Consider the following 16,931-nt stretch of genomic DNA (forward strand, 5'->3'; position numbering starts at 1 on the left):
TAACCCGCTTCTTGCGTTCTCTTTCAATAAATAAATATTCTTTCTTCAGGGTTCTGGAGCATCAGTCCACATATATTTCTCTCACCCTCTCCAGAAATAACGCATTTGCAGCTTTTATCCTGTTTCCCCACGACGATTAATGACGAGAAACATCTCATGCTGCACCTGACCCATACGAAAATTAACCATGGTTACAGTAAAAAAAAAAAACATGGTTTTGACAGCCATGGTTTTCAAAAATTATAGTTAAACTATGCTAGTGTAGTAAAACCATGGTTTTGCTGATAGTAATCAATACACCAAAAACCATGGTTACTACACTTTTACCACAATAAAACCATGGTTAATTTTCGTAAGGGAAACTTTGGGACCGCTCGTCTTCCGACTCGCTGTCACTCATTGCTGACTCCGTTGAGCCACCGACCACTCTTTGTTTTGTCAGACAGATTAACATTTTTATATTGTTTTTCTAAAAATACCAAGGTTACAAAATCTTTGTTAACCTTTTGAAGAAAATTAGGTTATATGATATTTTGATACATAATAGACTGCATTAATTGTATAATACATTTAGTCAATAAGTCAGCTAAATGTTCACATATTATTTTTCTGATCGTAATATCATTTAGCATACTTCATTAACTGATTTATAAAATAATACCTTTTCTAATAAAACACAAGTGTTTTAAATAATACACTTATGATACACGTCTAATAATACACTTATAGCGTTTGACATGAGATAATGTCAAAACATTCTGCCATATTATTACTGACAAAATCAATTGAAGGTCAATAATCAATTAATTAAGATGCGTTCCTTTAATTCATAAAGCTCACACTTTTGAAATGGTGCTTATCTGGTTAATAATTGCTGCAATATAACTGAGGTAATATATAATTTTAATGTATAAAAAATTTTCTGCGTTATCATTTTAGCTTTTCTTGTGCTCCCCCTGGTGGCCGTTTAAGCGCAGTGAAGCGTGGTCGACTGTGAGTGACGTCGCTTCCAAACACACCCTATAATATAACCCCACCTCCAACACTGTGATTGACAAGTTTAAGTACAGGCATTGGAAACGCAAATGCAAAGAGGATTGCAATTTCATTTGAGTTTTGGCAAGATCCGTACGCGATGCTAGAGGAAGTGAAATAGGAAATTATGAATTGCAATTGAGATTGAAATATGGCAGGGTCATAACTCAAAAGACATAGGAAACTCAATTGCAAATGGACTTTGATTTTACATTTGAAATTTGGCACATATTGTACGTTCGCGTAAACGGAAATGCAAAGAGTTTGCATTTGCGTTTGAATTAAGTCACAGTTTTTACACCCACAAGTAGGAAACGCAATTGCAAATACCATTTGCAATTCCTTTTTAATATTGTCCGGAATATTATTCCATAGTCATGGGTTTGAATCCAGACAACACAAATATTGATAAAAAGATTCAAGTAAATTATGACAATTTTAAACTATTTGGGTAAATGTAAAAAAGGTATTTTCAGGTTAAAGTTACACTGTGTATGATCTACTCCCATCTAGCGCTGAAATTCTATATGACAACCAACTGAATATTACTTTCTAGCCCCTTTTTGAAACTGTGAAGGGTCTTCTTTAATATAAGTACATTCACAATAACAACAGATCTTTGTGTTTTTGTCAAATAAAGAAAATGAAAAGCGTGCGCATTCAGACATGTCTGTCTCCGCCAGCTGTCTCTTAAAACACATTACAAAATTGAAACTTCAATTGAAACTTCACAAATACTTATCACACAAACATGATACACATATCCAACGAAAGCCTCAAATGTCTACTTTTAAACAAACTAATTATAATCGAAAACAAATATTGGCTGTTTATATAATCTGCATTGAATTATATAAAAAGAGTACAGTTTTTCCTGGCTGAGCTGATTATCTCTAATGCGGTCACGCCCACAGGGGGTACACGCTGTTCACATGGTAATGACTACACGCTGACCAGTTCAAACATTTGACAAAGCATAAAGTTTTATTAGATTAAAAGACTACTGCGTTTATACACAAATTATAAACATTAAACACGTACACACGTAACGAAGATCTGCAATCATGTCTGGACATTGAGGAAGTGTAAAGAAGCGTTCATCACGTTTCAGAAGAACAATGGATGACGCACTGGAGGAGGAACCACAACTTATTCCTGAAGTAAGTCATTTATCCTCATTTATATATTTGCTATCATGTAATATGCTTATGGTTTGTGCAGTTCAGCATGCATAAACGAGCTCAGCAGACTGCTGCTGGCTTCGGATTGAGAAACAGCAATTGTTTACAAACGAGGACGCATGTAGTATTAACTTACGTAATGGCGGATAATTCTCTACAGGCCATGCAGTTTAGACACAGCAATTTACTATCATGTATACTTTAACTTTCAGTAAGGCTGCACTACAGGATATTTTAAGTGTGTGCTTTAATATGATTCCATACATTGCGCTTTACAAGCGTCACCATTTTTTACGAGCACCGCACTGTCTACGCATAAGGAGACGCGAGTACTCACGAACATGGACGCCATATGTGATGTGTTATTAAAGATCATACATGCTCACACAAACACATTAATAAATTGTTAAAATCAGAAGCTAGATGATCAGTCGATGGGCATCTGAAAACAGTCATGTGAAAACATATTTTTATACAACTAATCACTGCAGATGTTTATCTGAGATGTTCTGAATTTATTTTATGTTGATGATAATGAAGAGAAGCGGTCGAAAGTGGACAGAAGAGACGATTTGAAATACCAGTCATACCAGCTGAAAAATATCATCAATATCATCAAAATATCATCTATATTATTTCGCCTTCGTCAGTAAAAATGCGCTACATATGATCAAAGTGAAATATACATTATTTTATATTTGTTTAAAATTCCACCTGATATTGATAGACCACAGCAAAAAATATCTCTGTCTAAAATATTATCGTTAAAAATTATATTTTTCTGAAAAATTGTACTCTCGCCCCTGCTCTCCCCTACTTTTACTTAGTATATTGATACCTAGTCCCTTTTCAATCAATCAATAAATTCATAGTATGCCTACGTAACCAAAAACCAAATGCAACAAACCAAACTATTTACTTTTTATTTGAACATAATTTTCTTCTCTCTATCTTCTTCACCACAGTTTTATGCAGACTCAGTTGATGTGGACTCATGTAAATATTGAAGTCAGAAATATGTTATGAGAATAAAGCAATTTAGTAAAGTAATTTAAGCACTTGCAGGTAGTTTCTCTGAAGGATTGTCATCTGAGAGGATTCCTATCCTGTCCTGTGCAATGAACATAAATACAAGAAACTTTTTCACTTTATGCTCTTTTGATTTAAACTTAAAATGTAAAATTCACATACTGTACATGCTTCATTTACCACATTCTTGGAAACTGCAAACCTGTTTGTGTATTATCTACAACTCCACCAAAGAGGAGAAACACCATCTTACAATGAAAAGAGAATGAAACGTTCCTTTATCAGTAAAGAAAGTTTGCATTGGCTGTGGGTTTTAGTTTATATTTAACCCTAGAGACACAATCCTGCAAGGTCATCATATGAAGATGTAGGACCACCACCTTTTTTATTCTGCTTTTTTTTTGGTTTTCTCTAAAAAAGAGATTGAACGTAATTTAGGGGCATCAAAGTTTAATTGCAATCATTGCTTTTAAATTAATATCAATCTTTGCCATGATCCTACTCAGTCAATATTAAATATATAAAAAATATATTTTCACAGAATGTGTTTCTTCTAAGGATATGTATTCCCTTTATATGCAGTGCATGAATGTGCAATGATCTCAGATAACTTAATACAGCTATACTAATCATTAACAGCAGGTGTGTTCACCCCAATAAACAATCCCTGTCTCTGCCTCTGGTTGGTGGAATTCACTGCATTTAAACCAAAAATATTTAATATTAACAAGGTGCTTTACTGGTATTGATATGAATGGGGAAGATTGCAACAGTCAGAATGGCCTCTTTAGTTCTGCCACCAGTAAAAAAAAAGTGTCATTTGGAATCCTCTGGGAGAGGAACTTTGTGAATGAACAGAATTGACAAGTCTCGCTTGTCTTGTTTTTAACAAGACCTGGAGGGTTGCAAATATGGCAGCCCAGTGATGCAACTTCTTTAAAAGGACTTTGGTTACCCTTACTGAGCAGCAGTGTTAATGTTCATCTTGAACATTTTTACAATGCAAAAGAGCGGTTGTGTCATTGACTGTATTGTTTGAGATAAAAACATATTTTAAAATTTCACACCGGCTGCATGGCGTGTTCGTTTTTATTTTTAGGCTCCCATGTTAGCAGGTTTGACCGTGCACACCGCCTGCATGACACGCACGTCTCAGGCGCGGCTCGAGCCACGCCGAAAACGCGTGCATGCTAGGAATAGGACCTATACGCCTATTTTTCACGCCACACGCAAGCGTCTTGGAAGCGTTTCCAGGCAAAATATATGTCACCTATAGCAACAGCAGCGTGTCAGCACCGCGTCAGGCACGCTTCTTGTATGTACAGACACAGAAAACGCAACGCAGCCGCCACGCAAATGACACGCAACAGATACCCCACGCAGCCGTTGTGAATCGGCCGTAAGTGTGTATTAGTAAATGTTAACGATATGCACAAGGTACAAACCCCAAAGTAAATGATGACACAAGTTATCGTCTCCAACGTAAATCTCTTTTCTTGCACTAAAACACACACAAAGATTGTAGGCAACAATTTACTTTCTGGGCCTGTTGACGTGGACAAAACAGTCATTATCATATTTCTGCCTGCTTTAGACTCTTTGGACCCCCTGTAAGTTAACTCCAGTAAGCATTGCATTATGAGCGAATATTTCATACATGGTAAGGATCGTCACATTTCTGCCTGACATCAAAGGTATTCAGGCCAATCACAACGTACAGATTAGCTGGCCAATCAGGGACACAGCGCTTTTCAGAATGGTGAGCTTTCAAAAAGACAAGGATTTCTTGAACTAAAAAAAAAAAAAAAAAAAAAATGTATGGTAAGTGGAAAAAAATGTGTTTTTTGAACCATAAACCACGCAAACACATTGTACTATACCAAACATACAAAATAACATTGTTTTTTAACAATGAAATAGGTGCCATTAAACAATGAATCTGATCTTTTCACAGATTGCCAAAAGCTACATTAAAAAGAAACAAATACAGTTCATCATTGCAATTCACAAAACAACTAAAATCCACGCATTACAACATGTGTTTGCAGTTTCCATTTTTTTCAGGTTTGTTAAAAGTGTTATATGTTGTGTAGGACGAACCCAAATGCAGACAGTAGGGGTGTAACGATATTACGAACCGAACCGAACGATCGCGATACACCACACACGATACGAATCGCGAACCTCCCGTGTCGTGTCGCGGTACTCTCACGCCTCCTGCTGCCCATTGTTGAGGTTAATGTCACTTATCTCTGACTAAGTAATCTATTTATTAAAAAAAAAAGTTACTGTTTTCCAAGTGCATGTCATGTCACGTGACTTGGGAGTGAGCGCAGGTCACAGGATGGCTGCTCAGCCTGAGATTGCAGATCCCCAGGACACATTTAAGTCTCTTGTGTGGGAACATTTTGGGTTTCCAGTGGAGTACAGGAATGGAATTCGTGTCGTAGACAAATCATCACAATCTGTCGTAACTGTGTGCGTGTGCTTGCGTTCGCGTGTGTGTGTCAGATCGGGTTAACCGAAGTGAAATAGAAGAGCACAAGATCATTCTCCAGAACAAAAGTAAAAATGTAACAAGACGTCGTCTGTCTGAGGTAAAAACAGAGGGTTTACACGTTTGTTGCTATTTTAATCGCAACAGAGATTTGATTTGTTAATTTTTGCCTGTTCAGCACAAGTTCGCGTGTTTAATCGCTTCCGCTGTCACTGTGAGAAAAAAAAACATGAATTCATCTGTTTCATGATGTTAAACATGTAAAGTGATGCATGGTGTCTGTTTATCTGTTCTCTTCTTCACAAATAATTAAACACATTTTAACTTGAATGCCTTTTTTGTAAGTGTCCATAATTAGAACATGTAAACAAAAACAATTTTTATAATTAAAGCATGAAATGACGAATAATAAGTGATGGCAGAATTTTTAAAAGTGAAAGTCTAACGCGACCTCTGGTGTGTGTGTGTGTGTGTGTGTGTGTGCGTGTGTGTGATGATTAGCTTGTTTAGTTCATTACTGATAATAAACCCACATTATACTCAGATTTACAGATTCATAGTACATTTATTTCATGCATTAGTTGACTTCAACAGTAACATTTTCAGCATTTTAGCTAAGGAATGATATTCATCACCTGATAAACAGCTAATTACAGTCCTGCATTACTAAAGTTAAAGTTTGATTTTAAGTTTCTTTGCCAAAGTTAATAAAGAAAACCTCAAGTTGTTGTTTTTGTTGTTGTTATTAAGTTAAGTTAATCTACTGTTCCTTAGCATTGCTGGTAAAATGACAGGAACCCTACATCCACAGCAAACCGAACCGAATCGGACCGAACCGTGGCTTCAAAACCGTAAACCAATCCGAACCGTACAATTGGCGTATCGTTTCACCCCTAGCAGACGGAGATAACTCTCATATGACTTTTATTATGAACAAAACAGAAAACAAAACCCACGAGGGGGCAAAACTATATAAACAAGATACTAAAACAGAGGAAGTGTACACTAAACAAGACTAGACTATAACTACACTTAACAGGGTGACACTACACAATGAACTTGACAATAAACACTACTTGACTAGACTTACTCTAACAACGTACTCACAGGTATTTGGAACACAATGAACAAGCACAGGACAATGAAGACAAGAGGATTAAATAGGGTAACAAATCAAGAGGGGAACAGGTGATATAAATAAAACAATAATGAGACGAGACAGGGGGCGCTGCGTCCGGCAGCGGAGACGAGACAGGGGGCGCTGCGTCCGGCAGCGGAGACGAGACAGGGGGCGCTGCGTCCGGCAGCGGAGACGAGACAGGGGGCGCTGCGTCCGGCAGCGGAGACGAGACAGGGGGCGCTGCGTCCGGCAGCGGAGACGAGACAGTGTCAGGGACAGGGGGCGCTGCGTCCGGCAGCGGAGACGAGACAGGGACAGTGTCAGTGACAGGGGGCGCTGCGTCCGGCAGCGGAGACGAGACAGGGACAGTGTCAGTGACAGGGGGCGCTGCGTCCGGCAGCGGAGACGAGACAGGGACAGTGTCAGTGACAGGGGGCGCTGCGTCCGGCAGCGGAGACGAGACAGGGACAGTGTCAGTGACAGGGGGCGCTGCGTCCGGCAGCGGAGGCTGCGCAGACGGCAGGGGCTGCAGCGGAGGCTGCGCAGACGGCAGGGGTGGCAAGACAGGGGAGGCTGCGGCTGGCTGGAGAGCCGAGACAGGGTGTTCTGTGGCTAGCAGTGACGCCGATGCTCCCTTTCTCCGCTTCTTCCTCCGTGGCCGTGGAGACGAGAGAGAGGCAGTAGAGATGGGCACTGCGGAGGAAGCGACAGGCTCCGTGGAGGATCCTTCGGATGTCGACTCCCACGAAATCCTCCTCTCGCGTTTCCTTTGGAGGTCGACAGGCTGGGTAGAGCTCTTGGAAGCAGAGGTGGTGAGAGCAGGGTCCACAGGCGTAGCAACAGCCAGGACTCGACCCTCCGGGATGGAAGGAAGAGGGGCATGACTGGAAAATCCAATAGGATCCCTGGACTCCCGGTTCATTAAGAACTCCAACGTGTCGGAGAAGCCCAGGGGTTTAACAATCTGCTGCTCATACTTGGTGAGGGGCTCATCCAGGCAACTGTTAAAAATGAGCTTTAGCTCTGGCTTGCGAAACCCAGAGCAGCTCGCTGCTCTCAGGAAGTCGAAGGCAAAGTCCTTGACATCTCTGCCCCTCTGGCGAAAACCAAATAATACATGAGCCTGGTGGGCTCTTCTGAAAGAAAGGTTGGAGTCCATAGTCTGCTGGGTTCAGTTACGGCTTGTGCATTCTGTTATATGGTGTGTAGGATGAACCCAAATGCAGACAGAAATAACTCAAATAGGACTTTTATTATGAACAAAACAGAAAACAAAATCCACGAGGGGGCAAAACTATGTAAACAAGATACTAAAACAGAGGAAGTGTACACTAAACAAGACTAGACTATAACTACACTTAACACTAAACAGGGTGACACTACACAATGATCTTGACAATAAACACTACTTGACTAGACTTACTCTAACAACGTACTCACAGGTATTTGGAACACAATGCACAAGCACAGGACAATGAAGACAAGAGGATTAAATAGGGTAACAAATCAAGAGGGGAACAGGTGATATAAATAAAACAATAATGAGGAGGCTAACAAGGGACCGGGGTAAAAGAGACAAGACACAGGGAACACGTGGTCTAGTAAACCAATACTGAGACCACGTGAACCCACACAAAACATGGGTCTGTCATGATTCTGCCACAAGACTAGATTAAACAAAGGACAATATGGCAGAATCATGACAAAAAGTTTGAATTTCTACTTGGTTATATCTTGTATTGGCTAATCATTGATTAAATTAAGCATTTTGTATTCTGTGTTTTTGTAATCAACATGCCTGACCAAGTGACAACTACATAACCCCAGTGGCTCCTCTAATCCAGTTGTTTTTGCAAATTCCAGCACTCTATTTCGGCAGCCTATAATTTAATCAGATAATTGTTTGTTTTACTCCTGTTTTGCAGTTTGCACTACAAACACAACCACGTTTTTGGATGTTTGCCACCCAGTCAGCCTGAGGGAGTGTGTTCTGGTGAACAGTAAAATCAATGCATTCTCTATATCTTATATGTCCAAAGACCAGAGCTTTTGAAAGCCTGTGAACACGTCCACTGTACTTTCTGCTCAGAGTAGTGATTCTGGATTGGAAATTGATTTGCCTCCTATAACATAATAACATATTATTGCTTCCCATTGTTTAGATACAATAGTCCATTATTGGTTGTAAAAAATAAATAAAGAAGTAGGGGAGAGCGGGGCGCAACCTTACGCTTTTTGGCTTTGGTTCTATCATTCAAAAAATATTTAGGTTAGATTAATATTTTTTTATACAACCAACATACACATGTCTGCTACAAACTAGGGGTGTCAACAATAATCGATTCGGCAATGCATCGCAATGCGGGCATGCACGATTCAGCATCGATGCAGCAAAGTGCCATAATCGATTATGTATGTCACTGTTTATTTTCTGGCCTCGAGTGGACAATAAAGTTGTTTCAATTACTTCTGGGGGCATAACAACAACAATCAAGATGGCTGAGGCGGAGAGAGATGACAGTGATAGACGGGTAAATAAAAACGCACCCTTTTCCATGGAAAGTGGACATATGGGCACATTTCGGATTATGCGAAGTTAATGGGCAACTAGACAAGACTTACGCTATGTGTAAATTTTCGTCTCAGGTATATAATTGTCATTGTCTTAAAGCTGCTAAGCTTCCGTTTTTGTTGAGAATAGTTGCACTTGCCTTGTTGTGTACAGTAGAATTCTGATGCATCGCAATGCATCGTAGAATCGAATTGAATTGAATCGTTACCTGATGAATCGTAATTGAATCGAATTGTGAGGACAGTGCCAATGCACAACCCTACTACATACACTTAAAGTTTGTTTGTGGGACCTACAGTTATCGTACAATTACACCGAAAGTGACAGGAGTGCAAATGTTACCCCATAGGTGGGGTTAATTGTAACAAACACTGGGTTTGTTGTAACACCTGCTAGAAAATTTGGTTAAAAGACAAAAAATTCAATACAATTCTGTCTATATATTAAAGGTGGATAATGTTTATATATCTACCTATAATAGATATCCACATATTCATCCTTCCATGATCCATCATCTAACCATCATTGTATTAAGCATCAATGAAATAGATTTCTTTTTTTGAAAGGGCTGCACAATTAAGACAAAAAAATCATAATTATGAGTTATTTCCCCTGATATTGTTTTAACAATTATCATTTTTATACTATTTACTTCCATGTCTCCAAAACACTCTTTGTTCAATATCTTAACCAAAACACATCAAAACGTTTCACAAATTCACAGGATATCATCTTCTGACAGTAATAAAAATGACCAAAAGCACAGATTGCTTGGCCCTGTATAAATATGTAAAGTAGCTGTGTAACAATTAACCCCATGTTAATTTGTGCCCCGCACACCCCTACATTGCCAGTTCAGTTTTATATGAATGTAAATTATGTCTGTCAGGGTCTGTTTTGAAATACCACTGCCTACCATTGTAAAACATCAAAAGGTTGTTTAGAAAGATTACAGTAATATGGGCCAAGGTCTTGTAGGGATTATTATATGGTATATTTTTCACTACTTTTTTATGGGTATTATAGACCTAGAGCAGGGGTCTCCAACCTGGCTCCTGGTGAGCTCTAAACTACAGCCTCAATCAAACACATCCAAAGCAGCTAATTCTAAAAAAATGTACATAGATAAGCATTAGGTAAGCGCAGAATTTGTAATAGGCATAAGAATACACAACGCCAAAAAATGTAAACATTTTAATTATGCTAAACGTAATTTAATGTATTATTGATTTATAATTAATATTTTTCACCTTTTGTCCACCATCTTTGAAGGTCACTGACAGAGCAGAGTCAATATCAAGCAGGTGACTGCACTAAGGCGTCACATTGTCTTTTTACGAGAAGCTGTGAGCACTGGTCCCTAAAAACTCCTGCACTTGCAAAATCACTTTCACTTTCAATCATGATCAGAGCATAACCCTTGTAAACTAAGCTAAATAGAGATTGCAGAATTTGTAAGCATTTCTTATAAGGACATTTTCTGTTTTTGTAGAGTTTTTTTGATTCCGTAATTAACTGAACCATAAAAAAATATTCTGAAAAGGGTGTTTACATATACATATATGTACATCTACACTTGTCCTCTGCTGAAAGCATTTCTGAAAGGTCCTGTTACATAATAACAGTTTCAGAATGAATGACATTTGCACAGAGCTAAAAGATTACTATTTATCAAATACTTCAACTCTACTCCAAGTGGCTTTCCATCAAAAGTCTGCTCTAACTTCTTTTACATTTACATCCATCTGTTGCTCTATTTAGCATTGTCAAACCACAACCCCTCCATTCTACTGCATGAGTGAAGCTCATGTTTCAGATAGATCAATAAAAGGTCTATTATTACACTAGATCTGAGATCCCACTAGATCCCACACTGACAGAGCTCTACAACAGAGAAGCAACTGTTTTACCTTGATGAGCTCTTCCAGCTCATCGGGGGTCACACAGGGATGTTTCTGCAAGAAAGCTGCTTTCTTCAAAGTAATGGTATCTTTCTGGTTGCTCTCGAAGGGTTGCTCTAGTGCTCTGAACACCAGACCCCCGGCAACGAGATACGCAACCACCACCACAAACACAGCTAAAACCGTCTTCCACTTCATGACGGTGAGCAGAGCTGAGCCATCCGCTACCGCTTCCATGCTGGCCACCATACTTGTGGGTCGTGAGACAGACAGGCGAGGTAAGGAGCACCCCATGGGGTTCTGCATGGTGGCCACGCTTGCTTGCACCAGGCTGGACTGCAACATCCCTGGCTGAACTTTCTTTGGTGGTACCAGGTTGGTCTGCACTGGCACTATTGACAAGAGAGAAGACAACATAGTTGTAACTTTTCCGTATATCATGTCATATACTGTACATAATTTACTCAAAAGATATTGAAAATGGTTAAACCTCCTAAGACCCGGGACTTGCTTAGTCTTTTTTTTTCAGATTTCTACCAGCCATTTTGGGGTTAGGAAGAACCAATAAATAATATTTTTCTAAGAACATGAAGCAGTGTATCTGTCCATGTTTGTTCACAACAGGTTCCAGTTACACAGAATTAAGTATTATGGTGCAAACATAAAATAATTGATGTCCACATATGTGGACATCCATGTCTTAGGAGGTTAAATGACTGAGACATGCCCATTTATGGGTCATTGACTTCAATCAAGTCCGGATCTTTTATCATGTAATCTCTGTTTTAAGTTTTGCACTTGTTCTGTTGTTTTTTTTTTACTTCAACTAAAGATGATTAGAAATGAACGTAACCACATTATGATGAGTGAGAATATCTTTCACAGGTAATGGATTCAGATGGAGCCTCCGATTATTGCTGCATACACACACACACACACACACACACACACGCACGCACGCACGCACGCACGCACGCACACACACACACACACACACGCCCGCACAGTGCGCACACACACATTTGTGGGCTCTCTGAAATCCCATTACAGTAGAAAGCAGCAGTATAGGGTGGAGCAATGTGAGCCTACACTAGATAAAAAACCCATAATAACTAAAATTCAAACAAATATTCTGGAAATCTGAATTTAATTTGATGAAGACTTTCAAAAAGTCAATTAGTTTGACATTGCTTTTAAATCTTTATAAAAAAACGAATTACTACCCAGATAGCACAAGGAGATGTCTATTGATGTCTGCATTTGACAATACAAGCAGATGTTTATAAACTAGGCTATTATTTACCTGAGTTTAATTCACACATTTTTATCATTTTAGTTACACTAAATAACGAAGTTTAATTATATTAATATAATATATATTGATATTAATACATGTTACATATTTCTAAACCGTGTGGTTATGCGAATGCGATAGGAGGTGTTGTGATCAGTTGCAAACACCCACTTAATGTAGCAAAACATAAAACAAGTAATAGACTGGTAGCTACATAAACCGAACTATTTATTACTTGGACAAAGAACCTGCTTAGATAAACGCCACGATCTTTCGTTTGGGAGTTAAGTTCAACTGTTCCTGCGTCTTATACGTAACGCGTGTCTCCCTTATTTAATTATGCATCGCGCGTATCACTGCAAAGCTCTCGTATCTGTTGGTAATGCTGCTAAGTTTTGGAAACCTTTATACTCACATAAAGTCTCTACGACTTTGGTCGTACTCGCTAAACTAAACTGCACAAAAACCCACACATTTAAAAGGTTTGACATGTCGTGACTGCTTATGTTTCGGGAAACACATGCCTTTCCTGCATCAGGCGTTGCTGGGTTTGGCTATGAAACGCGTGGACATGAATCATAATTGGGATGACCACTGGTAATGCATTCTTGTCAAGGTATATCTATCATTACAATGAACAGGTGCATTAAATTGTTTTTACCAAGTGCTTGTCACATACTAAACCACCCACTGGTACCCCAGTTCCACAACTGTTTGGAATATTTTGGAATATTAGTCGCATACGACTAAGTGCTTTTATAATTGAATTAATTCGGTTTTACCATTTAGATCGCTGTAGAACGTGAAAATATTCAACTATTATACACAACAATTGCCTGACATTTCATGCATATCACAACGTCTGTCTATGATGCAACAACATCTCAATGCCAATTAACATACAGAACATTTTATTAAATGAACCTACCTGGTGGAGGGTTCCAGTTCCCTGGTTTTGTTGGGTTTTCCGTTGGAAATTTCATTTTGAGCTGCGATTTAATTCATAAAATAACACGTCTGATTAACAGTAGGCTAAAAACGTATCAATGTGTCTGTTTAATTACGAAGCAAATTTCCTTTGATGCCTTGTTTTTAAACGAGACAGTGAGGTAAATGAGCGCAAACATGACAACATCATATTCATGCGTGTTGGTTTTGCGGTTTACGAGTCGAGAAATTAAGATTATTCGGGAGTAGCATGATTCTGCCTCTGCTTCCTTATGCTTCCGAAGAGTCCCAGATTACTCCGCCTTTTGCCAGTTGCACCATTTTCCACGCATTAGACCCTATTGTGTGAGGAGTAAACAGTGAAAGTGCAGCAGACGTCCGCGCGCTGTTGAAGGCATTGTCGGAGCGCTTCACGTCTCACTATATCTTCTAGAAGCTTTTTAACCGCCACAGTATGAAGACTTCGCCAACAGGGCTCCAGCTATAGCTCGGCTTTCCTTGAATCTCACCGCACTGATGCGCAAAGTGTTGAGAAAACCGATTTTATGATATCCTAAGTTCAGCTATTCAATTACGCAGCCTCGTCTCCGGTGAACTGTCAAGATTCTTTGGTACAGACACCGACAGTTAGAAATGCATCTGCTTTTGGGATTGATTTTGAGAATTTGTTTCATGCAAGAAAATGAACGGCAAACGCATATTAGACAGCTGGCGAGAAATGCTGCAAGCAAGCATAATCGAATTCGTCTGCAGTACATCATAGAAGCTACCCAGTGCATGAAGTCATCAGTTTGCATAACGAATAGGCTATTCAGTTTTCAAGGTTTTTCGACGAGCTGTTTTTATCATATATATATATATAGCCTACGTAAGCACACCAAACTACCGCTTTATGACAGTATGTTATTATGATCCCAATTTTGAAAAAAGGAGATGCCTGGACTAAAAGCTGGACTATGCATGTATTACTCATACAGCACTTACGCCCTCTAGAACATCAACCATATTATGGGATCTTTTTTAAAAACTGTAAAAATCTTATGCAGTCACAGCTCGTCATAAAACAATGAGCACTGAAAATGCATTATGTAAGCTGGTTACATATCATAAACCTATTGGCAAATACATCAAACTACTGTCACTTTATGACAATATAAACTAAGCCACAAAGTCATTATGATATCAGTTTTGACAAAATGAGATGCAAGTTTAAAGCTTATATGTCATTATTAGGACAGCCCTTACGCCCACTTAAATTGCAAACATTTATCATAATAACATGGGATCATCTTCAAACACTGAAGGGATCTTTTAAAAACTTTCAAAAATCAGTTTTTAGTTTTTGTTGTCCCCCTAACTTCAGTGTTCATCTTGTGTTAGTATTTTGGACTAATATAACATAGGCTTATATATTGCTGTATTATAGTACCAGAATTTCTCAAAAAAAAATATTTTTTTAAAAATGTAAATTTATTTACCTTTGCTGGCCACGCTAATTGCTTGTTAACAGAAATTACTAATCAGCCAATCATGTGGCAGCCACTCAATTTAGACATCTAGGCCATTTCTCAATACCAAGTACAGCAAGTTTGGACTTGCGTCCTTCATAGTTCGGACTTGCAAGTTCAGACTCGGAAGAACGAACTCCCGAGGACGGGAGGACGCGAGTCAGGTTATATTGCAAATGGAACAGCAGAGCACTTGAGGTCGTCATTCAGTCTAACCAATACGTGCAGTGCTGGCTATTCTTATTTTAATGTATTTTTAACTAAATGAAATGCACGAAATGCAAAAACTCTAATATGTGGTTAAGGCAACACGTGAATACGCTGATTAGCTTTAATGTATTTATTACAAAATGAAGTATAATATAAAACACATTTATTTATCTATTTTATTATAAAACCATTTATTTTAATACTACAAACTATTGTACAACATGAAATAAACACAAGAAAAACATCCTGTTAAAGTAAGCGCAGTCATTTTCTACAGTGTTATGCTGCGTTTACACCAGCCGCAGTAGAGGCGGCAAAAGTTGGACGTTTGAACATTTGAGTTAATTCGCACGTGAAAGCCGCGCGTGAAATTATAGTAATTCGAGAAATTCACGCGGAAATTCACATCATGGGAGGGGCTTCTTTGCTCGCTTTCTGTAATCACATCACTCCTACAGCAAGGTACTGATTGGTTAATGCGGCGCGGAAATCCGCCGAAGTTCAGATTTTTCAACTCGCGCATTTCCCGCGGCAACGCTCAATTCGCGCGGAACGCACCATCCACGCCACGCCTTCCGCTTCATTCGTGCCGTGCTTAACGCATGTACCGCACCGCAGGATAATAATCCGCGTGTAATCGCGTCTTTGCATTGACTTAACATTTAAATTGATGAGACAAAAAATGCCAGTTATATATATCCAAAGGGAATACTTTGTTTTACCATCAGACACTGGAGTGTGTGCAGCTGTACTAAGATTGCTGCAAATTGTAGATGGACTTGCCGAGAGGAGTCTGCCCTCGTCAGAGTATAAGCCGCTGACCACCCGCTGATTTACCGGAAGTCACATATCCGAAAGGCAATTTTAATATTGGCGCTATGCTTACTAACTGACCACATATTTAAAGTTTATTCAACTATATTCTCGACTGAACAGCTCTTAAAACTAGTGATAGGGAAATGAAGCTTCAAATGAAGCACCAATACTTCTCTTACTGTTTCGCACCATGATTTGAAGCCTCAACGAGTGTCGAAAACAGCACCATCTTTTGGTTGATAAAATATATAGCAGTTGCTTCTGGCAAAAGCTCCGTCAATGAAGCAACAAGCTGTTGAAATTCAGATGAATATTAATATTATGTATACAAATAAACTTAGACAACATGTGTCAGATTGGTCAATATAAAATGTATTTACTCATTAAAGGGTGGCAATAAATTCCAGTAAGAGTTCATATGATTCAATACTATATTGTACAGAATAATGTTCACACACACATAATAACACACGCGCACACAAGTATAAGTAAATACAATACTATATATACAGTATTATGTGGGACCAAAATGTGAATAAGGCAAATAACTCATAAAAACCTTGAGGGTTCGAACCTTCTGACACGCAAATCGAAGCGCGCACGTGACTGAGCAGAAAGTGAAGCTTTGTTTGTCATTGGTCACGTGATTTCAACGTTAACAACACAAGATTCGAATCAAAGCTTCATCTGGCAGGCCCACTTTTGCTCGACACAAGCTCCGAAGCCTCGCTTCAAATGTAACATCACTACTTAAAACCACAATTTATGACACAGAAAAAGTAATATTTCGAATATTATGCAACCTTAAGCATTATGGCCG

General features: G+C 38.9%; 1 protein-coding gene across 1 annotated transcript in view; it reads right to left on the minus strand.

The window, feature by feature from the left end:
• Positions 1 to 14,404, minus strand: part of kcnk10a (potassium channel, subfamily K, member 10a) — a 41,936-nt gene extending 27,532 nt beyond the window's left edge. The window contains exons 1-2 of the mRNA XM_065263784.2: positions 13,558 to 14,404; positions 11,345 to 11,727 (exon numbers count right to left, since the gene is read on the minus strand). Coding sequence (XP_065119856.1) covers positions 11,345 to 11,727; positions 13,558 to 13,612 — 438 coding nt within the window. The 5' untranslated portion in view covers positions 13,613 to 14,404. The remainder of the gene's footprint in view (positions 1 to 11,344; positions 11,728 to 13,557) is intronic.
• Positions 14,405 to 16,931: the final 2,527 nt, after the last annotated feature.

The sequence above is a fragment of the Paramisgurnus dabryanus genome, chromosome 12 (assembly GCF_030506205.2).
Source record: "Paramisgurnus dabryanus chromosome 12, PD_genome_1.1, whole genome shotgun sequence".
Lineage (NCBI taxonomy): Eukaryota > Metazoa > Chordata > Actinopteri > Cypriniformes > Cobitidae > Paramisgurnus > Paramisgurnus dabryanus.